This window comes from Bison bison, unplaced genomic scaffold (genome assembly GCF_000754665.1).
Source record: "Bison bison bison isolate TAMUID 2011002044 unplaced genomic scaffold, Bison_UMD1.0 scf7180017853731, whole genome shotgun sequence".
NCBI lineage: Eukaryota > Metazoa > Chordata > Mammalia > Artiodactyla > Bovidae > Bison > Bison bison.
Window position 1 is genome coordinate 785,307 of NW_011484304.1, and position 24,343 is coordinate 809,649.

A 24,343-nucleotide genomic window follows, 5' to 3' on the forward strand; every position below is an offset into this window, starting at 1 on the left:
CTCAGCTTTCTTCACAATCCAACTCTCACATCCATACATGACCACTGGAAAAACCATAGCCTTGACTAGATGGACCTTTGTTGGCAAAGTAATATCTCTGCTTTTGAATATGCTGTCTAGGTTGGTCATAACTTTCCTTCCAAGGACTAAGTGTCTTTTAATTTCACGGCTACAGTCACCATCTGCAGTGATTTTGGAGCCCCCCAAAATAAAGTCTGACACTGTTTCCACTGTTCCCCCATGTATTTCCCATGAAGTGATGGGACCGGATGCCATGATCCTAGTTTTCTGAATGTTGAGCTTTAAGCCAACTTCACTCTCCTCTTTCACCTTCATCAAGAGGCTTTTTAGTTCCTCTTCACTTTCTGCCATAAATGTGGTGTTATCTGCATATCTGAGGTTATTGATATTTCTCCCGGCAATCTTGATTCCAGCTTGTGCTTCTTCCAGCCCAGCATTTCTCATGATGTACTCTGCATGATTTTGGAGCCCCCCAAAATGAAGTCTGTCACTGTTTCCATTGTTTCCCCATCATTTTCCATGAAGTGATGGGATCAGATGCCATGATCTTAGTTTTTGGAATGTTGAGTTTTAAGACACCTTTTTCATTCTCCTCTTTTACTTTCATCAAGAGGCTCTTTAGTTCTTCTTTGCTTTCTGCCATAATGGTGGTGTCATCTGCATATCTGAGGTTATTAATATTTCCCTTGACAATCTTGATTCCAGCTTGTGCTTCATTCAGTCCAGCATTTCGCATGATGTACTCTGCATATAAGTTAAATAAGCAGGGTGATAGTGTACAGCCTTGATGTACTCCTTTCCCAATTTGGAACCAGTCTGTTTTTCCATGTCTGGTTCTAAGAATATTAGTCAGTTAGTGCTAATCAATATCAATTAGAGCCTCCCCTAAATTTCTGCTTTTTCTAGTCCAGTCTGTGTTGTCTTTTTTAGTTTTGGGGGTTGGGAATGTAAGGCTAATTTTATTTTTTAGATTATGTAGTACATTCACATTTGCACTGAAGTTTCAAAGAGTGTATAAAACTTTTTCCTCTTAACATTGCTCCCCAACTACCTATTTTTCTTCTATATGCTTCTTGGTTAATTTGTTTCTTTGTTGTTCAGTATTTGCATATTTTATGCATTTTGGGGTACCTTGTTTTTATTATCTTAACAATTTTAATGAGTTTTAATTGACATAAAATAAAGTGCACATACTTTAAGTATATAGTTTGATATGTTTTTCTCTATATGTAGACCTGTGATACCTTTACCACAATCAAGATAGTGAGCATGTCCATCACCCCAAGGTGCCCCTTTGCTTCCTCCCTCCTCTGCCTGTTCCCTCCTCCAAAATCCATGTAATCATAGGATCTGTTTTCTGTCGGTATGCATTTGTCACATTTCCTAGAATTTTATATAGATGGAGAATTCAGGATGTACTCTCTCTCTCTTTTTTTTTTTTTGGTCTGACTTATTTCATTCAGTGCAATTATTTATTGACTCATCCATATGTCTTTCTTGATGCTGAGAAGTATTCCATTCTATGATGTAAAATAGGATATATATTTTTTTCTGGGCCCCTGATTCTTGCTAATGTTTGGTCTTTGACCCAGGTTCCTTACACAGAGCTCCTAAAGCTCCTTTAATTTCCTGAGTGGTAGGAGTGTCTGACACAGAGCTTCTAAAATCCTTTGGAATTTCCTGGGTGATAGAAGTGTCTTTTATTCTTATGAAGTGATTTTTGGTAGGCTTCTAGACGGGGGACTGGTCACTGCAGAGGTGAAGCTGTGTTTAGAACTTTCAGCTAGAACCCCATCCTCTGGAGAGGGGAGATAAGCTGGAAACTGAGTAAATAATCAGGCATGCCTATCTGATGAAGTCTCTACAAGCATCCCCATAGTATGGGGTTTTGAGAGCTTGTAGGTTACTGAACCCATAGAGGTCTGGGAGGGTGGCATGCCTAAAGAGGGCATGGCAGCTTTCTGCCTTTTCCCTATTTTTTGTCTGTGTGTATCTTCATCTGGATGTTCACCTATATCATTTATTATACCCTTTATAATAAACTGATGAATGTGTTTCCCAACCCAGGGATCGAACACAGGTCTCCCACATTGTAGGTGGATTCTTTACTGACTGAGCCACCAGGGAAGCCCAAGATTACTGGAGTGGGTAGCCTATCCCTTCTCCAGGGGATCTTCCTGACTCAGGAATCGAACTGGGGTCTCCTGTATTGCAGGTGGATTCTTTACCAGCTGAGCTACCTGGGAAGCCATATCATTCATTAGATTCTTTTTAATAAACTGGTGAATGTATTTTCCTGAGTTCTGTGACCCATTCTAGCAAATTGTTGAACTCAAGGAAGGGCTTATGGGAACCCTGATTTATAGCTGGTGGGTCAACATTACTGGGGACAATGTGTTACTTGCGATTTGTGTCTAAATTGGGGGCAGTCTTCTGGTATTGAGTCCTTAACTTGTGGGATTTGCTACTACTGTAAAGAATCTGCCTGCAATGTGGGAGACCTGGGTTCAATCCTTGGATTGGGAAGACACGCTGGAGGAGGGCATAGCAACCCACTCCAGTATTCTTGCCTGGAGGATCCCTATGGACAGAGGAGCCCGGCTGGCTACAGTTCATAGGGTCGCAAAGAGTCGGACACAACTGAGTAAGCACCAGGTGGATCGTGTCAGAACCAAATTGAATTGTAGGACACCTAGCTGGTGTCACAGCTTAGTGTGAGAAAACTCCTCACACATTTGGTGGCCAAAAGTGTCAAAATTGTGAGAATGAGAGCAAAGGGAAAGATGATATGTTTTCCCTAATAGCATAAGGATATACCAATTTGTTTCTTCATTCACTTGTTGATGAATATTTGGCTTGTTTATATTTTGTGGCTATTGTAAATAATGCTGCTATGAAAATTCACATGTAAGTTCTTTGTATGGATATAGGCATACATTTTTCTTGGGTAAATATCCAGATGTGAAATGGCTGGTATTATCCTAGGTGATTGTTTAACTTTAAAAATAAAATAAAACAACAGGAACCTGCCAAACCTTCTTTCTGAAGTGGTTGTACTATTTTATATGCCCAGCAGCAGTGTATGAGAACTCCAGCTTTGGTATGTCTTTGCCAGCACTTGGTATGGCCAGTAATATAAATTTTAGCTATTCTAATAGATATGTAGTGGCACTAATTGTAGCTTCAATTTGCATTTTTCTGATGACGAGTGATGTTGAACTTCTTTTCATGTGCTTGTTTGTCATTTATTTATCTTCCTTGGTAGAATATCTGTGCAAATCTTTGACCAGTTTCTCATTTATTTAATTTTGGGGCTTTGAGAATTCTTATAAATCAGAATATAAGCCCTTTGTCAGATACATGATTTGAAAATATTTCAGATTATTATAGATCTGCATTTCAGATTACTACAGATTTACATGCAGTTTTAAGACATAATACAGAAGGATCTTGTGTACCCCTTACACAGTTTTCCCCGAAGGTAACATTTTATAGAATTAGAGATCGCAACCAGGGTGTTGACACTGATATAGTCAAGATACAGAACATTCCCATTACCACAGGGATCCTTTATATTGCTTTTTTATTGTCACTCTGTCTCCCTTGTTTTCACCCTCTCCTTAATTCTGGCATCTGCTAATTTGTTCTTCATTTCTACAGTTCTGTCAATTCCAAGAATATTACATAAATAGAGTTGTACAGTATTAACCTTTTGAGGTTGGCTTTTTTCACTCAATATAATTTTCTAGGGATTCAGCCATGTTGTGTGTATCACTGACTTATTCCTTTTTATTGCTGAGTTATATTCCATGTTATGGTTATACCACTGTTTGTTTAACAGTTTTCCTATTGAAGAACATCTGATTTGTTTCCAGTTTTTAGCAGTTATAAATAATGCTTATGAATATTTGTGTAGAGGGAACACAAGTAAACATAAAGTCTTCATTTCTCTTGTATGATGTCCAGGTGTGCAACTACTGGTCCTGTGGTATTTACATTTTTTTTTTTTTCTAGCGTGCCTGTACCATTTCACACCCAACAATCTATGAGTTATCCAGTTTTTCATGAGTGTCTGGTGTTGTCATTATTTTTTATTTTAGTGATTCTGAGATGTGTCTAATCATATCTCACTGTGGTTTTAATTGAATGGCTTATGATCGTTGATTATCTACTTCCTGTATCAATTGCCATCTGTGTATCTTTAGTGAATTGTGTTTTCATCTCTTGTCCATGTTTTCATTGGATTTTTGCTTTTTCACTGTTGAATTTTGAGACTACTTTATATATTCTAGATACTAGTTCTTTGTTAGATATGTGGTTTGCATATTTTTCCCCAGTCTGTAGCTTATCTTTTCATCCTCTTAGTAGAGTCTTTCACAAAGCAAAAATATTTTGATTTCTGTGAAGTCTGGTGTTTCTGGCTGTTATTTTAATTTCTTCCCTGTTCCTTTCTTCTTCTCTTGCTCTCTTCCTTTGTGGTTTGATGACTTTGCTTAGTGGTATGGTAATAAGAGGTTTCTGTTTTTCATTTTTTTTCCCAAGTGTGTTTGTAATTTCTTATTGAAGCATTTATATCATGATTGCTTTACAGATCTTTGTCAGATGATCATCTGTCATCTCAGTGTTGGGTTTTATTTACACTCTTTTCAAATTCTTCTTTGCATCTTCCTGGTTCTTGGTATATTGAATGATTTTTATTCGAAACTTGGACAGTTGGGTATTATATTCTGAGTGCCTAGATCATATTTAATCTTTGTTTTTGCTGCTTCAGTTTACACGTGTCTTCTTCTTATAGTCAGGTAGAGGCAGAAGTCCAGATTCCCCGCTTGGCCTTTGTTGGAGTGGGTGGGGCCACTGTATTTGGCTGCAGTGCAGTGATTATTGTCTGTAAGTTTCTGTCTTACTAGGATTTGTCTTTTTTCATTCTTTGACTAAAGGGAGTACATCTTTGCTGGTTGTTTTTTTTTTGTCTGTGCCTGTTGGCATTTCCAGGTTGCTGGCTTCTTCAGCTCTAAGTCTGAGATGTATGAGACAATAAGAAAACCCAGGGAAATCTTATGTCATTTCTTAGGTCCTGTGCTGCCTAACTGATCTGCCTTCTCTTCTTCACCTTTCAGAGTCTTCTCAGTTTTGTTTTATATGTTACATCCAGAATTTTTAGTTGTACTTATCAGGAGAAATAGAAAAAAGTCCATCTACTTATCTTTCCAGAAGAGCAAATTGCACCTTAAAAAAAAAAAAGCTAACAGTAGAATTTAGGGATTATTTCACATTAGTACATCAATTGCATGCTTAATATTTTGCTTAAATTATTGCATTATATTTCATTTTATAAATGTATCATAATTTTTAAACCAGTCCCCTCCTGATGGGCATTAATGCTGTTTTCAGTCTTTTGCGTATATACATAGTGCTTCAGTGAATAATGTCCTATGTATATCACATTTATGTATCAGATTGCATGTATCCACTATAGCTATAAGATAACTCATCATCCATATCATCTTAGGAAGCTATGTGTTCATTTGATAGAAGTCACTTTGTCCTGGAGGGAATTAGAGTTTTTCATTTTAGACAGGTCTAAGTGTGAAAAAGTCACCCTTTGTATGATACATGCTACGTCTGTCTTCCTACAATTTCCCTGGTGAATTCTAGTTCTAACTGGGGATGAAGTTAGGACAAATCCAGCTCCCTCTCCTTATAACAACCCTCAGATATTCAAAGATGAATGTCTTTGACACCTACATCTTTTGTTCTCCAGCCTAAATTGAAGATACCCTCCCTCACACTTGGACAGCTAGAGGCGAACAAAATACCATCATCTGTATGTGGACTAACTGTTGCAATAGAACAGGACTTATGCAGGAAAGATTTGGGGACAGCCCTGTCATAGTTTGAATTATATTTTCAAACATAACCATAGTGCCTTCCTTGCCTGGAGTTGGTAGTATTTCTTAACTGAATGAATGTACTATAAACCAATGAGTTAATGATTCCTGAACTCATGCTTGACTTAAATCCCCAATTTTGTTCACATTTACTTCTGTTTCTGATTCTATACTTGTTTGTTTAATTTGGGGGATAGATGGCAGGACTTTACATTTGTCCCTGTTTGACTTCATGTCATTAGAGCTATCCAGTCTTCCAACATTTTCATATCGTTTCGGATACTAATTCTGTTCTTTCGTGTTTTGTCTCTCAGTATCATGTCATCTGTAGTGCTTGTGTGCTGCCAATAATCTGAGTATTTAAGTGGCATATGTTATATTTAGATTTACATAAAAATATTCATAAAATCTTTAAAAAAGATAACTTCCTGGAAGTAAATTTGCCTGGATCTGAGGGTATATGTACTTTACATTTGATAGTTATTCCTAAGTGGCCTTCTGTAGAGATTGTCAGTCTGAATCATCCTGAATATTGTCTGCACAGGCAGGACTCCTCTCATACGAGACAATTAGAGCCTGAAAGGTTATTTTGAAGAACTAGATCATAGCATGCAACTCTGATGTTATCTTATATACCTTCCAGGATTTCAAGAACAGTTTTTTGTAAAAAATTATCTAAAGTATAAGGAAAGTATTTTGATAAGTAATCTTACCTTAAGGAAGTTTTTGTGTAGTTCTTGTGTATGGTATTAATATGTTTGGTAATTGGGTTTTATAATTCTTCATTCTACCCAAGTAAATTAAAATTTTCTTCAGTAGACTTTTCTGTCTATATTAAATTCTCATTTGGGTTTAAATTATGCTCTTGTGGCTGCTGATGTTAAGCAGTATGTCAGTTAAGCAGTTTTTCTCAATTTAGTGGGTCATTCAAATTCACAGACATTTCTTGTGCTTTGGTTGTTATTGTTCACTAGTTGATTGTTATGATTGTCAACCCAAGTTTCCCCCAAGGGATTTTTCTTTTTCTGATAAATCAACAAGAGTGATAGGCAGGCTACTAATTTTATCATTCTGAATGCACTCCTGCTGTGTGTATGTGTATATACATGCATGTATATACACACACACACACACACATATACACATACATACATATATACATATATAAAATGGGTACTTTTGGCTTCATTTCTTTGCTCAACACAATGTCCATGTTGTTGTGTATTCTTTTTTATTGCTGTGTAATATTCCACTGTATGAACAGACTAGTTTATCTATTCTGTAGAATGCATTGTTCCAGTTTTAGGTTATTATGAATAAGGCTCCTATGAACATTTTATACGTGCCATTTGGTGAACATATTGTTCTATCTCTTTTAATATCTTTTAATCAAGATTATATTAATCTCTCAAAATTGTGTGCCAAATTTATTCCTCACTTTATTCACCTTTTCATACTTACCTTTTCCTGAGATGATAATCTCTTAAAATTTATTTAAGGTAAATGGCTTTTATTTTGGATCATGAATATAATTGTGACAAAGAAATCAGAATTTGTTGTTTGTTGTTCACTTGCTCAGTTGTGTCTGACACTTTGTGACCCCATGGACTGCACCATGCCAGGCTTCCTTGTGCTTCACTATCCTTCAGAGTTTGCTCAAACTCATGTCCACTGAGTTGGTAATGCCATCCAGCCATCTCATCCTCTTGTTGCCCCCTTCTCCTCTGGTCTTCACTCTTTTCCAGCATCAGAGTCTTTTTCAGTGAGTCAGCTCCTCACATCAGGTGGCCAAAGTATTGGAGCTTTAGCATCCAATATTCCAGTGAATATTCAGGGTTGAGTTCCTTTAGGATTGACTGGTTTGATCTCCTTGCTGTCCAAGAGACTCTCAAGAGTCCTCTCCAACACCACAGTTCGAAGGCATCAATTCTTCAGCACTCAGCCTTCTTTATGGTCAAACTCTCACATTCGTACATGACGACTAGAAGAACCTATAGCTTTGACCATATGGACCTTTGTTGGCAAAGTGATGTCTCTGCTTTTTAATACACTGTCTAGGTTTGTCATAGCTTTTCTTCCAAGGAGCAAGTGTCTTTTAATTTCATGGCTTCAATCACCATATGCAGTGATTTTGGAGCCCTAGGAAATAAAGTCTGTCACTGTATCCATTGTTTCCCCATCTGTTTGTCATGAAGTGATGGGACTGGATGCCATGATCTTAGTTTTTTGAATGTTGAGTTTTAAGCCTGCTTTTTCACTCTCTTCTTTTACCTTCATCAAGAGGCTCTTTAGTTCCTCTTCACTTTCTGCCATAAGGGTGGTGTCATCTGTGTATTTGAGGTTATTGATATTCTCCTGGCAATCTTGATTCTAGCCTGGCATATCGCATGATGTTAGTTGGTATGTGATTGCTGGAGGTCAGTTGCTAAATATGGCATGTATCCTTTATCTGCATAGAATTATATAGGATTGTCCTATTCCTAAAAATTGATATTTGAACTCCCTCCCCCCAAAGTCTTTGACAGAAGATAACCATTATTTCCAATTCCAGTGCCCTGCATATTCCTAATCTTTGGAGCCCTCTCCTAGCATCACCAGCAGAGTTGTCACAGCGGCTCTTCCGTTTGGCCCTTCGGTACTGCCAGGCAGCCTTAGTTAAGGCCATTTTCTGTTTTTGTTATTATCACTGCTAACTGTATATAGATTAGATAGATAATGGTATACACGTGAATATCTTTTAAAATGAATTTGCATGCAATTATTTAATAATTACAGTTAATATGGATATATCTTTATATATAGCTGAGGAAAGAAGAGAAGCTAAAGGCAAAGGAGAAAAGGAAAGATGTACCCATTTGAATGCAGAGTTCCAAAAAGTAGCAAGGAGAGATTAAAAAAACCCTTCCTCAGTGATCAGTGCAAAGAAATAGAGGAAAAGAATAGAATGGGAAAGACTAGAGATCTATTCAAAAAAATTAGAGATACAAGGGAACATTTCATGCAAAGATGGGCATAATAAAGGACAGAAAAGGTATGGACCTAACAGAAGCAGAAGATATTAAGAGGAGGTGGCAAGAATACACAGAAGAACCATACAAAAAAGATCTTCATGACCCAGATAACCATGATGGTGTGATCACTCACCTAGAGCCAGACATCCTGCAATTGTGAAATCAAGTGGGCCTTAGGAGAATCACTATGAACAAAGCTAGAGGAGGTGATGGAATTCCAGCTGAGCTCTTTCAAATCCTAAAAGATGATGCTGTGAAAGTGCTACACTCAATCTGCTAGCAAATTTGGAAAACTCCATAGTGGCCACAGGACTGGAAAAGGTCAGTTTTCATTCCAATCCCAAAGAAAGTCAATGCCAAACAATGTTCAAACTACTGCACAATTGTATTCATCTCACACACTAGCAAAGTAATGCTGAAAATTCTCCAAGCCAGACTTCAACAGTATATGAACCATGAACTTTCGGATGTTCAAGCTGGTTTTAGAAAAAGAGGAACCAGAGATCAAATTGCCAACATCTGCTGGATCATCAAAAAAGCAAGAGAGTTCCAGAAAAACATTTACTTCTTCTTTATTGACTACACCAAAGCCTTTGACTGTGTGGATCACAATAAACTGTGGGAAATTCTTCAAGAGATGGGAATACCAGAGCACCTTACCTACCTGCTGAGAAATCTGTATGCAGGTCAAGAAGCAACAGTTAGAACCAAACCAGAAACAGAGACTGGTTCTAAATTGGGAAAGGAGTACATTAAGGCTATATATTATCACCCTGCTTATTTAATTTATTTGCAAGTACATCATGCAGAATGCCGGGCTGGATGAAGCACAAGCTAGAATCAAGATTGCTGGGAGAAATATCAATAACCTCAGATATGCAGAAGACACCACCCTTATGGTAGAAAGCGAAGAAGAACTAAAGAGCCTCTTGATGAAAGTGAAAGAGGAGAGTAAAAAAGCTGGCTTAAAACTCAACATTCAAAAAATTAAGATCACGGTATCTGGTCCCATCACTTCATGGCAAATGGATGGGGAAACAATGAAACAGAGGCAGGCTTTATTTTCTTGAGTTCCAAAATCACTACAGATGGTGACTGCAGCCGTGAAATCAAAAGACACTTGTTCTTTGGAAGAAAAACTATGACCAACCTAGACAGCACATTAAAAAGCAGAGATGTTACTTTACCGACAAAGGTCCATCTAGTCAAAGCTATGGTTTTTCCAGTAGTCATGTATGAGTATGAGATTTGGACTATAAAGAAGGCTGAGTGCCAAAGAATTGATACTTTTGAACTGTGGTGTTGGAGAAGACTCTTGAGAGTCCCTTGGACAGCAAGGAGATCCAACCAGTCCATCCTAAAGGAAATCAGTCCGGAATATTCATTGGAAGGACTGATGTTGAAGCTGAAACTCCAATACTTTGGCCACTTGATGCAAAGAACTGACTCATTGGAAAAGACCCAGATGCTGGGAAAGATTGAAGGCAGGAGAAGGGGACGACAGAGGATGAGATGGTTGGATGGCATCACCGACTCGATGGACATGAGTTTGAGTCAACTGCAGGAGTTGGTGATGGACAGGGAGGCCTGGCGTGCTGCAGTCTGTGGGGTCACAAAGAGTCAGACACAACTGAGTGACTGAACTGAACTGTAATATTAGAATTAGTTTTCTGTAGTCGATGTGTATGTTGTAGTTTGGAAACTTTTGCGAGTGACTAAGAAGTTTTACCTTTCACAGTAGCTCTCATATGTGGTATTTGGAGATATTTGAATGGCAACATAATAAAAAATACTAGTAAATAGCCTTTCTTTTACTATATGACTTGGTTAAACACACGGTTATTCAGTTTAATTTCGAATTAAAATATTCCATTTGATCACATTATGAGACAGTTAAGATATAGTTTTTATAATGCAGTCTTCTCCCTCTCCAACTGTGAAAAAAAGTTACAAAGCATCATTTATATGTAATTAATTCAGTATTATTTCCTTCTTTCTTAAAAAATAAAAAGGACCCTTTCTTTGTGCATACAATGTAAAACTTTTCTTATTTTCTACTTTGGTTTCTAAAAAATCCACTCTGGGTACATTGCTTCTGCTAATACATAGCTTTATCAGGTAGGACTCCTGAGTGTCTTGTTGGCTTCCATGGATGCATTGAACTTCCCATCAAAACACTTTCCAGACTGACTTTATTCTACATTTGCTTGATCATTGTCTGTGAATATCTTATGAAAATCACTGACTGTAAGATTTAAAGTAGTCTTTGTATCAACAAGTATGCCAGGATTATTGCATTTATATTTCAAAAATGTTTTAAGTGTTTGCTTCACTAATATTATTGCTATTTATCTCTGGCTTTCTGCATCATTCATTTGTCTATAGCTTTCTCTGTTTTTTTTCTTTGTATATATGTGTTAAATGAACATATATATATGTTTTTAAAAACTGATACATATACCTAACCAGACTTTTTCCAATATGTGTTCCATGAAATATATTGATCTGGGATGCTAAGTAGAGTGACATAAAAGATGTTATCAAGTAAATTTACTGTATTTCTCTTTGAGAGATCACATTGCATATTAGCATATAAAGATTCTGGGGTGATGCAGTAAATAAGTCTAGGACACTTCCCCACACACAGGGGTGTTCCGGGGATACCAATCTGGGAAATCCTGCAAAAAAACTCAGTACTAAGTTTTCTTGACATATGATTAAAAGTGGTTAAATTTTCAAGAATTTAAAGCACTTAGTGGGACTGTATTTGAGAGTGTATTATTTTGCAGAAATTACATTTTGAAATATAACAATAATTTGGTTTTGGTATGATCTTTCTACTTTCTGTCTGTTCAGTTGCTCGGTTGTGTCTGACTGTTTGCAACCCCATGGACTGCAACATGCCAGGCTACCCTGTCCATCACCAACTCCTGGAGCTTGCTCAAACTCATGTCAATTGAGTCAGTAATGCCATCAACCATCTCATCCTCTGTTACCCCTTCTCCTCCTGCTTTCAGTCTTTCTAAGCATCAGGGTCTTTTCCAATGAGTAAGTTCTTTGCATCAAGTGACCAGAATATTGGAGTTCAGCTTCAGCATCAGTCCTACCAATGAATATTCAGGACTGATGTCCTTTGGGATTGACTGGTTTGTTCTCATTCAGACCATGGGACTCTCAAGAGTTTTCTCCAATACCATAGTTCAAAAGCATCAATTCTTTGGCACTCAGCTTTCTTTATAGTCCAACTCTCACATCCATGCATCAGTTCAGTTCAGTCGCTCAGTCATGTCCAACTCTTTGTGACCCCACGGACTGCAGCACGCCAAGCTTCCCTGTCCATCACCAACTCCCGGAGCTTACTCAAACTCATGTCATTGAATCAGTGATGCCATCCAACCATCTCATCCTCTGTCGTCCCCTTCTCCTCCTGCCTTCAATCTTTCTCAGCATCGGGGTCTTTTGAAATGAGTCAGTTCTTATTAGACGGCCAAAGTTTTGGAGTTTCAGCTTCAGCATCAGTCCTTCCAATGAATATTCAGGACTGATTTCCTTTAGGATGGACTGGTTGGATCTCCTTGCTGTCCAAGAGACTCTCAAGAGTCTTCTCTAACACCACTGTTCAAAAGCATCAGTTCTTAGGTGCTCAGGTGTCTTTATAGCCCCACTCTCACATCCATACATGACTGTTGAAAAAACCATAGCTTTGACTGGATGGACCTTTGTCAGCAAAGTAATGTCTCTGCTTTTTAATATGCTGTCTAGGTTGATCATAACTTTCCTTCCAAGGAGCAAGTGTCTTTTAATTTCATGACTGCAGTCACCATCTGCAGTGATTTTGGAGCCCCCCCCAAAATCAATTCTGTCACTGTTTCCATGTTTCCCCATCCATTTGCCATGAAGTGATGGGACCGGATGCTGTGATCTTAGTTTTTTGAATGTTGAGTTTAAGCCAGCTTTTCACTCTTCTCTTTCACTTTCATCAAGAGGCTTTCTACTTTCTATGGCCTTAATGAATTTGTAAGACTACTGTGAAAATGCTGCTTTTTTGTTGGAAAGGGATTGTTGTTATTGCTGTCATTATTTGCTTGATTGTTTCTCTTTTATAAGAATTTCCTTTTATCTTTTTTTAAAAATATGTTTACTGTTTCAGAGAGTGTGACACAGGAAAGGAGGCCTCCCAAACTTGCATTTATGTCAAGAGGTGTTGGGGACAAAGGTTCATTCAGTCATAATAAACCAAAGGCTACAGGTATGGGTTAATAAAATACAGTTCTTAGTTATTTATATGATTTTTGATTTGGCATAGATTAAAAAATGTTGAAAAGTATTACTTCTTAATGTATATGTATATTTTCTTCTTTTAGATATTTTTAGTAGTTTACTAAACAAGTTTATAGATGGTTGCTTAAGCCAAGACTTCCCAACCTTTTTTAATTAATGAAAAATTTCCTGTGAGGACCTGTATCTTTTTCTGGTTCATATAAGCTGATTTTTGGAATTCCCTACTTGCAACATTTGTATATATAGCTTATGTGTGGCTCAGTCACTTAGTCATGTCTGACTCTTTGCAACCTTTATGGACTGTAGCCCTCCAGGCTTTTCCGTGCATGGAATTCTTCAGGCAAGAATACATTTCCGTTCTCCATGGGATCTTTCTGACCCAGGGATCAAACCCCGGTCTCCTGCATTGCAGGTGGATTCTTTACTATTTGAGCCACCAGGGAAGCCCCTATATATAGTTTATAGTTTCACTGTACAAAATAATCTTTTATGGGTAATGTTATGTAGGATAAAGTATACTAGAGATTATGTGGATTTTGCTAATAGAATTGGCACAAGTTAAATTCCAAACTGCTAAGCAAAAGTCTTTGTCTTTCTCCCAGAAACTCCCTCACAGTACATGTAGAGTTCTTTTTTTTTTTTTAATTTTTTTTTTTTACATGTAGAGTTCTTAGTTGTTTTTTGTTTAGCTTCCACATAGGTCATAGATTTATTAGGTGATAGTTATACAAGCCAAACAGCTCATTTAAAAGGTGGCAAGAACTGTTCTAAACCCAGATATAGATTAGGAAAAGATTATTTTTTCCTTGGTTTCAGTTCAATAAAAAGAAATTTTACACTAAGAAATATTTTATGTGCCATTGGACCCTGAGAGACTTTGAATTAAATAAAATACATAGTCTGTAGTATTTTTTATGTTAACTTATGAATCTAGATAGGTAGTTCAACTTGCTGCTCTCACTTAAATGTAAATAGTCTAAAGATTTTAAGACACATGTGCTACTTTTGTTGCAGCAGATTTTAGTTATAGGAATGAAGTATAGAGTTATCTGCTTTAAATTGAAAAAGAAATCAGATTTATATGGGTTCTAAAGACACCACTGCTCTCAACTATAGCATGTCCTCTTAGTACTAGGACAGGGGAATGTCTTGCCTTGTCTGTAACATAGCTGTACTAATGTTTTCTTACATTTAGTAAGTCTAATGCATAAGCAATAATACTGCTTCACTTTTCCAGAGACATGAAGAAACCCAGCAAGGGATTTGTTGACTAACAATTCCAAAATAGTTAAATCTTAAATCTTTAAACTTAATAAGTGCAATTGATTTATATACATTTGAAGAACTTTTGAGGGCAGCTGTTTTAGAATAAGAGGTTATATTTGTGAACGAAGAGATTTGTCAGATGAAACTGGGGAATGATGATTTTTGACATTTGGAAAAAAGCCATAGTACATGAGGTGATTTTTTTTTTTAAGTAATTTTTTTTTTAAAGGTAGGCTTTTCTTTTATATTGTCTACTCTTATATTGTCTCCTGCACTGAACAATCTTTTTGATGTTGCAAAAATGGTTACCAACTTTTTCAAAGCTGAAGACACTAATAAGATATATTGTGTTTGCATACATTTGTTGGTTGTATAATTGTGACATCATATGCATATTAATTTCTCTTATGGAAAAACTTTCACACCATATTGGCTTTATTTTTAAAAGAAACTTTTCTTGTTCCATAGGATCTACCTCAGACCCTGGAACTAGAAACAGATCTGAATTATTTTATACCTTAAATGGGTCTTCTGTTGACTCACAACCACAATCCAAATCAAAAAATTCATGGTACATTGATGAAGGTAATCTATAATTTTAGTTTGGTTTTTTTTTTTAATGATTCTGTCCTTTTAACTTACCAGATAAAAAATAGCTTTTCACCAATATATGTAGTTTTTGGAAACAAAATGAGTAGACCATAAAACTTTCTTTATTGATAGTGCTGAATTAAAATACTGTACACAGTTTGAATGACACTGCTATTAAGGTTATTGCAATATTTAGAAAATGTATCAGCAGTGTGTTTTCTTCACTTCACTCATCTGTTTAAGGTAGAAGATCTCTAGAATCAATTGAATTGTTTAAAGACTTCTTGCTGTCTTGATATTCTTAAACACTGCTTTTAAAAAACCCTACTTTCCCTTGGTTCCAGGACATCACTTTCTTCTGGTTTATTCTTTTGTTGTTGTTGTTGTTGTGCATCTGTTCAACAAATATTTGTTGAATGCTTTCTGTGTTCCAGAAACAGATGTAGAATTTCAATTTTGATGAGCATAATAAAAGCATATGGTGCATCCTTAAATTAGAAAATAGAAATAATTTAGTTGTAAAAGAACATTGTTTCTATCATTGTTTTACTTATATAGTTTAAAAGCTATTCTCTGCAACATTTGATTCATTTATTTAAAAAAAAAAAAAAACAAAGCAAATACTGAGTATTTTCTTAGTGGCTGTGAATCCAGCCATGGAAAAGACTAACAAAGTTCCTGGTTATAGGCAGCTTATATTCTAGTTATGATAGACAATAAATGTATAGACACATAAGATAATAATCAACTGTGACATGTGCCATGAAGGAGACACACAAGGTGATAGTGGCTGGTAGGAAGCCGGCTCCCAGAGGGTGGTTTGGAAAAGATTCTTTGAGGAAATGATATTTACGTGAGATCTGGATGGTATGAATGAACCTACCATAGAAAGAGCTTGAGAGGAGCATTCTAGGCAGAGGAAATAGCAAAGGACCTGAAGTGAGACATTTTTATATTTGGGGCACAGGAAGTAGGGGCAGGCAGGGTAAGCAAGGAGAAGAGGTGTATGAAACGAATCTGGAGAGGAGGTAGGAGCCAGATCATCTAGAACCTAATAAGCATTGGTGAGAGGCTTAATATTTATTAAAAGAATACTGGAAAGCCATTGAAGGTTTTAAACAGGGGAATGACACAAGATCACATAAGATCTTTAAATTTTAAAAAGATCTCAGTAGTTGTTGTGTGGTAATTAGATTTGGTAAGTAGAGGGCCGAGAGACCAGGTAACACTGGCTGCAGTGTGAGAGATGATGGTGGCCTCGACTATGGAGATGGTGGTAGAGGGTAAGAGTGTTGGACACACTGGGGATATATTTTGGAGACAGAAACAAGACTTTGCTTTATGGAACTGAGTGTTGGGCTTGGAGGGTTGAGAGTTTGGAAAAGAAAAGAATAACTTTAAAATAGATTAAATATCATGAGTAAAGAATCTTAAATGAGTTAAAGTATAGTGAACACCCTCGTGGTCTCTACTCACTTTAAGAAAAAGAACACAGTATCATTCCCTTTGAAATCCCCTTGGCACCTCTTCCTAGTGTCACCCCCTGCACTCTCCTCTGAGCTACCATCATCTTTAATTTAGTGTTTATCATTTTCTTGGTTTTCATGATCTCTTTATGAGTTTGTCTATCTAAATAGCATACTGTTAGTTCTGCATGGTTTTGAGTTTTATATGCAAGGAATCAGACTGCATGGATATCATGTTATTGTCTTCCAAGTTGTAGTATGTGATTAAGATTTATTAATTTTCATTGCTGTATATCATTCCATTCCATTTCATTGCTATGAAATATTTAAATATACCACAATGTAATTATCTCTTCAGCCATTGATGGACTTTTGGATTGATTTTATTTTCTTGCTATGTTAACAACTCTGCTATTAACATTCTTATCCATGTCTAGGGTATGTTCCTAGGAGTGGAATTACTATATGTGCATGGAATATGCACGTCTTTCCTTTACTAAATAATGCCAAAGTGTTTCCCAGCATAGTTATGCCAATTCACACTCACATCAGCTTTGTGTAAGGGTATCATTTACTTGTCATTCTCATCAACAGTTAATGTTCTAAGATCTTTGCCTTTTGAAATGATACCTTGTGTTGGTTTTGACTTTCTTTTATTGTGTTTCCTAATAACAAAAATCTTTTCATTGATTTGTTGGTGATTTAAGTTTCTTTTTCTATGAGTTGCCTTTACGAGTCTTTCTTGGAAAGAGAAATTTTTTCTGGTCTTTCTTAAAAAAATTGATTTATAGACCCTTTTCAAGTACTAATTCTTTGTCAGAAATAAGGATTACAAATATTTTCTCCTTATTTGTGGCTCTTATTTTTATTCTTGCTACATTGCTTTTTATTGAACAGGTAGCTCTCAATATTATTGTGGTCATACTTGTCAGTCTTTCCCTTTATGATTTTGTATACTCACGGTTAAGGTAATTTTCTCTACCCTAAAGTCACAAAGAACATTCTTCTTTATTCTCTTCCAAAGTTTGTAGTTTTGCCTTTGATGTCTTTAAGCCATTTGGAAATGGTTTTTGTGTAGAGTATGACAGAGGAGTTTCAATTTAATTTTTTTTAAAATATGGATAATTGATAATCTCAGCACTGTTTATTAAGATGTTTGTTCTTTCAACACTGATTGGCAGTGCCTGCTTGGCAATTACGTTAGTGATTTTAATGAAGCAGCTTTTGACTTTGGTCTTTTAATTCATTGATTTCTGTTTTTGTGTTTATTCTTTCTCCTTGACTACTTTTTGCGAGGTTATTCTGTTGTTTATCTAACTTCCTAGGTTCTATGCTGAGTTTATTAAAATTACCTTACCTTTTTGCTAAAATGAACTAAGTTTGTACACTTCATTTATAAGTATTACTTTAGTTGTATTCCACCAGTGTTCATTTTTTCTCTTCCTTTTTTCCTTTATTTTAAAAACTTACTTTATTCTTTCTTCTCTGATTCATTAGTTAGAAGCATCTTTCTTAAATTTTTTGCTGTCTTTTATATTAGTTTTTGTAACTTGATTATATTTTGGACAAAGAATGTAACTTATACAGTTCCAATCAATGATGTATTTTTTTGGTTTGAGTAATTGGGAACCATTCACTGAGGCAGAAAAATTTGGAGGCGGGGAAGGAGAATCAAGAGCACTGTCTTAGAGACAGTAAGTTTGCAATGCTTATGAGAATCATACTAGAAGAGGTCTGGTGGGCAGTTGGACTTATGTATGTACATTTAAAGATGTAGGGCATATTTAATATTCTTGAATACATTTATCTAATTAAGAATAATTTTTTATAGTTGCTGAAGACCCTGCAAAATCGCTTACAGAGATTCCTCCAGACTTTGGGCATGCTTCACCACCACTGCAACCTCCTTCCATGAACTCACTCTCCAGCGAGAACAGATTTCATTCTTTACCGTTTAGTCTGACAAAGATGCCCAACACCAACGGAAGTATTAGCCACAGTCCACTCTCTCTGTCAGTTCAATCTGTGATGGGCGAGCTGAACAATGCCCCTGTGCAGGAGAGTCCACCCTTGGCCGTATCTTCTGGTAACTCACATGGCCTGGAAGTGGGCTCGTTGGCTGAGGTCAAGGAGAATCCTCCTTTCTACGGGGTAATCCGCTGGATTGGTCAGCCACCAGGCCTCAATGAAGTACTAGCCGGACTGGAACTGGTAATTTAATTTGACCTAAAAATTATATTTCTTTTCCATCTGGGGTTTTGTACAGATTTTTCCTTATTATATTTTTTTTTGGTGAAATATTTTATTTGTCAAAAAGCCATCACTAGAGAAAAATTTTATTACGAATTGCCTGACTTCCTTTGCCACCTGTTAAGCATCTGATCATCTTGTTCCATATGTTAGTTTGATGTATGTTCAAGGAATGAAGATAGATTTTTAGGCTAATGTGTTTAGGCTCATTATATTAAACAGAATATGGTAAGGAAAGCAAATTTTAATCAGTTTTCTTTTTCTTTTTTTTCTTAACCTTCCTTATACAATCAGTTCCAATGTTTATATCATTGACTTTAAGATTAATCACCATTTTTAGTGACATTTTGAAATCTTTGGTTGTGGGAAGGATTTTGGAAATTAGAATATTGCTTGACATTTCATAATCAGGAAAGAGAATTTGAGTACACTTAGGTTTTATTTAAAAATATTTATTTTTTAATTTGTTGGTTTGCAGGCTAGTGAATGCTAATTTTTCTTTTTGAGTGGTTAAAATAAATAGCTTCTTTTGCCCTTCTCTCCCTACTAGTTTTAATGCTTTTGGAAATGGTGCAGGAAAGTCAGTGAACCAGGGAAGGTTTAAGCATGTATTCAAAAGAGAAATACATTGAGGATTTTATGCTGGAATAAGGCATTAATTTCTCAAATTGAAAGGGCTGAAACACTAGTCAACCCCCTTTTTGTGATAAAGTTCTCAGGACAGGTGTGACAAGGGAGTTCTAAGGAAACGTTAACTTAGTTAACCCTAAGGTAAATAGGTCTTAGTTCTTTGTATATGTCTTTGCAAGATGCAGAATAATGCATGTCTAAGCTTCTTTTTTTTTCCAGGAAGATGAATGTGCGGGTTGTACAGATGGAACATTCAGGGGCACTCGCTATTTCACCTGTGCCCTTAAGAAGGCACTGTTTGTTAAACTGAAGAGCTGCAGACCCGACTCGAGGTTTGCGTCCCTGCAGCCAGTTTCCAATCAGATCGAACGCTGTAACTCTTTAGGTATTTGCCTGCCTTTCATTTATTTACTAATCTGAAATGACTCTAGTTCTAATCTCATGTCATTTTGCAGTAGATAGTAGTAACAGCGTTTCTTTGTTTCTTGCCAGTGTTCATCAGGCTTTTAAATCAGAAAAAAAAAAAGTGATTATTTGGTCTATAAGAAAGTTACATTTATTCTAAGAGGGGCCATTTAAGAAAAAGTAATAGCCAGGAAACTGTGCTTGAGACCTTAAAAATTGAGAAATAGTGGGATTTATTTTTCCCTTTCTGTTTATTACAGACATTTAATTTTCAACAGCTCAGGAGGTAGAGATGGAAATGTGGCCTTTTGTATGGCACTGATTTTCATCTCTCTGTATTGTTCAAGTACATTAGTCAGCATATCTTATCAAGAATGACTTTCTTCTCAGTGTATTGTCTAAGTACCTCAATAATCATATCTTATCAAGAAGTCAGCATTATTAGAAAAAGTAGTTTTAATTGCTTGATGAAGGGCTGATCCTCTCATCACTTATAGTAGGTGGCAGTTTCCTGATACTAACCCTTTCCAGTTTTGTATCATCATGGTGAAGCATCTTGAGGGTTAAACAGGTAAAAATAGGAAAATTATTTTTATGGAAAACATGTTTTCTTACAGTAGAAATAATACTTAAAAATTTTTTGTTTTCTTTTCCAACTTGAAAAATGAAACATCTTCAGACAAAATATTTGGGAAACAAAATATTTTGCTTGGCAAAGATGCTTTTTTACATTGCTTGATACTCTAAAGTGTTTTTTAAATGGTGGAAGAAGTAAGGTTGAAAATGAATGTTAGCATTTTTTATAAGCCAGGCTGAATAATAATTAACCAAAACCTACCTTTAGCTTAGTTTTAAATTGGGTAATAAATTGTGTGTCAAAATACAAAAAGATATTTTTAAGTGAGGGAATATGTATGGGAATATATACTATATTAGCTTGAAAGAGTTGTTTTCATTTTTATCTTTGCAGCATTTGGAGGGTACTTAAGTGAAGTAGTAGAAGAAAATACTCCACCAAAAATGGAAAAAGAAGGTTTAGAGATAATGATTGGAAAGAAGAAAGGTATCCAGGGTCATTACAATTCTTGTTACTTAGACTCTACCTTATTCTGGTAAGTTTAAAATTAATGCACTAGGAATATAATGCCATGGGGACGGGTATGTGTGTATGTGAGAGAGGGAGGTAGAAGGAGGGAGAGAAACGGAGGAACTGCCAGCTGGCTCTGAGTGGAGAAACTGGGGGCTCTGGGGTTCAGGACAGAAAGGGAGATTTGCATTTCACTATATGCTCCTGGGAAACTACTGAGTATTGTCTTATGTGCCTGTATCCAAAAAATGAGTACAAGAAGTCATGCAGTGAATGATGGGTAAGAGGAAATGGTGGTGTTACCGGTGGAGCAGATATTCTGAGTGTATGTGGGAAAGCAAAGGACTGAAGAGAATAAGTACAGGATCTTTGTGCACAAATTAAATAACAGGACTTGCCATAAGTCATTGACTGATTTGCATGTTTGTTTTACTAAGTAGAGGCAATCATAAATCTGCTTTAAAGAATTATTTTCAGTAGAAGCAGTTGCCCTTGTATATGTAGTTTATTTCAAAGTTGAACAATTTAACATGGCAAAAATTTTTATGCTCTGAAGATTGAACCAAGTACACTGCTAGTTAAATTGAGAATAACCTGCCAGCTTGGTACAGCCATGTTGTAAGAAGTAGGAAGTTAATAAGATGTTAAAATTTCAAAGGCAGGAAGAAGAATAAAAGTGGAGGGCCATTTTGGGGGCAGAATATTTTCAGTCTCACTGAAGTGTTGACAAAAGCAAGAATTGATGTAATATTCTTCAGATTTTCTGATAAAACTCTGTGTTAGCCAAATTTTCTTTTTTCTTTGATGTTAGCATATAACTGCTGTTAGTCCCAATTGATTTTGGCATTTAAAGTAATTTAGGTCTCTGCAAAAGGGTGTGACAAGAAAGAAGTATAATATCTAGAATGGGTTGCGTATTGGCAATGTTTTTACCCTGGGAGGTTAGTTTCCAGACTTTCTTCTCTGTTGTCTGTTTGTTAACTCAGATTTGTAGGCTTTCTTTCAGTTTTTGCAAAGAACTTTTTCCCAGTAGGTATATTTTTATCCTTTAACACTGCCAATCAATAGTTTACCTTCTTCTTCCCTCTCTCTCTCTTTTTTTTTTAAACTAAGCAGCAGTATTTCTTTCTTAAGGATTTATTTATTTATTTTATATTGTGGCTGTGGTGGGTCTTTGCTGCTGCTTGCAGGCTTTCTCTAGTTGTGACAAGCAGGGGCTCATTGCAGTGCATGGGTTTCTCATTGTGGTGGCTTCTCTTGTTGTGGAGCACAGACTCTAGGTGCACAGGCTTCTGTAGCTGCAGTGTGTGTGCTCAGTAGCGTTGGCTTGAGAGCTCTAGAGTACAGGCTCAAGAGTTGTGGCAGAGTAGCTTAGTTATTCCACCGCATATGGGATCCTCCTAGACCACGGATCAAACCGGCATCCCCTGCACTGCAAGGTGGATTCTTAACTACTGGACCAGGGAAGCACTATAGTTTACCTTCTTGATATTAGTATTCTCCTTATCCTGGGAGGATTTCTAGGCCCTAATGAGTGAGCCATAGGAAACCTGACAGGAGTTTTGGTTGCCTGTATTAATGAAAAACACTGATTTGTATGTTATGTGTTCTCTCTTGTGATTTTTCTCTTCATTTTCTTTTTAGTATGTGTTTCTCAAAAACGAGTATACTTCCAGCATGAGGAAAAGTATTCTTTTTTATTTTGCAGCTTATTTGCTTTTAGTTCCGTTCTGGATACTGTGTTACTTAGACCTAAAGAAAAGAATGACGTAGAATACTATAGTGAAACTCAAGAACTCCTGAGGACAGAAATCGTTAATCCTCTGAGAATGTAAGTAGAAGATATGTAGTTATTTTTCCCTTTAGATGGTGTCTTATTGGCTGCTTCTTGGTACAGTAATTAATTTATCCCCTGCCTTCATTTAATGATAAATAGGAGAGAATTACTTCTCTTGATGAAGTATTAACTTTTAAAAAGACTTTTGGCCCTTCTTTAACATCTGACCAAAGTGTGGCACATAGTGCATGCCATGAAATGTTGAAACCATTTGGTAGTATACACTCAGTAAAGGTGCTATAAGGCACCTGGGACTTTTACCTTCTCCAACACAATTCCTAAAAAGTTCCCTGATAGCTCAGCTGGTGAAGAATCTATCTGCAATGTAGGAGACCCTGGTTCAATTCCTGGGTTGGGAAGATCCCCTGAAGGGATAGGCTTCCCACTCCAGTATTCATGGGCTTTCCTGGTGGCTCAGATGGTAAAGAATCTGCCTGCAATGCAGGAGACATGGGTTTGATCTCTGGGTTGGGAAGATCCCCTGAAGAAGGGCATGGCAGCCCACTCCAATATTCTTGTCTGGAGAAACCCCATTGACAGAGGAGCCTGGTGGGCTATAGTCCATGGGATTGCACAGAGTCAGACACGACTGAGTGACTGAGCACAGTCATACTTATTAGACTACTTGGTATGATCTGGTTTCTTAAACTTAATTTTATCTGAATGAATAGCAGCAAGGGAAATATTTTATTTATGCAGTAGTGAATATTTAATAGTTTTGTATGTAAAATAGATATATTTTACTGACATATTTCTTGGTTAAAGGAAGATATTTGGATCTCCCTCCACCTCCCTTAAAAAGGTGATGTTTTTGATCGTTTCCTAGTTTAAGAATTAAAAATATGTCTTTCTTTGGCCACAAGAGCAATTTGTAGTGGTAGAAGTACAAGACGTCTAGTAAGAGCTTTTGAAAGCGGTAGGAGGAAGGTGAGATGATGTCACATTATAAAATTTAAACTATGAAGAATCAGGGCTGTAGATCACAAAATAAATCTGTTCTTTCAGGAACACAGAGAGAAAGCTATGTAAAGTCCATATTAAGCTACACTTAAATTTTGTGACATATTTTTCTTAACAATGGAAATTAATAAATATCTTGATATAAGATTGCAAAATGCAGAACACTGAAATATAATGAGCATTCAGAAAGACCTATTATATAACATGACTAGGAAGGTATATTTATAGGTGAATAATTTTTCCACTTGTATCTTTTGTTTACCTTAAATTCTATTATGATAAAAAAATTGTAGTTTTCACTTAAGATAATTATGAGTCTTGATTTTTACATCATTTTATATTATATTTGTATAAATACAAATTTTTAAAATACTATCTATTCCTTTCCCCAGTGATACTAGAACAAGACAGATTAAATCCAAAATTAAGGCATGTGACCACTTCCTTATTTCCTTCTAAAACACCATAAGTCCATTAATAAACATTCTTCGAATATTGTTGTCCAACTCGTTAAGAATCATGGTTAATTAAACTTTGTCACCCTGTCCACAGCAAGAGACTTGTCAAATGCCCTGTTTTGATCAAGATTCTTTTTGTCTACAGCAGTCAAATCTAGGTTATAGCTGACTAGTTTTACTTGGGACTGAACC

At 36.3% G+C, this 24,343-nt stretch overlaps 1 protein-coding gene across 7 annotated transcripts in view; it reads left to right on the forward strand.

Moving 5' to 3' along the window:
* The window catches only part of CYLD (cylindromatosis (turban tumor syndrome)), a 72,989-nt gene that overhangs the window by 26,454 nt on the left and 22,192 nt on the right, over window positions 1–24,343 (forward strand). For 5 of the 7 annotated variants that reach the window (XM_010855171.1, XM_010855189.1, XM_010855185.1 and 2 more), the window contains 6 exons: window positions 13,071–13,169; window positions 14,936–15,052; window positions 18,356–18,735; window positions 19,624–19,789; window positions 20,780–20,921; window positions 22,605–22,727. In XM_010855171.1, coding sequence (XP_010853473.1) covers window positions 13,071–13,169; window positions 14,936–15,052; window positions 18,356–18,735; window positions 19,624–19,789; window positions 20,780–20,921; window positions 22,605–22,727 — 1,027 coding nt within the window. The remainder of the gene's footprint in view (window positions 1–13,070; window positions 13,170–14,935; window positions 15,053–18,355; window positions 18,736–19,623; window positions 19,790–20,779; window positions 20,922–22,604; window positions 22,728–24,343) is intronic. The other 2 variants (XM_010855194.1, XM_010855198.1) reach the window with 2 other exon arrangements.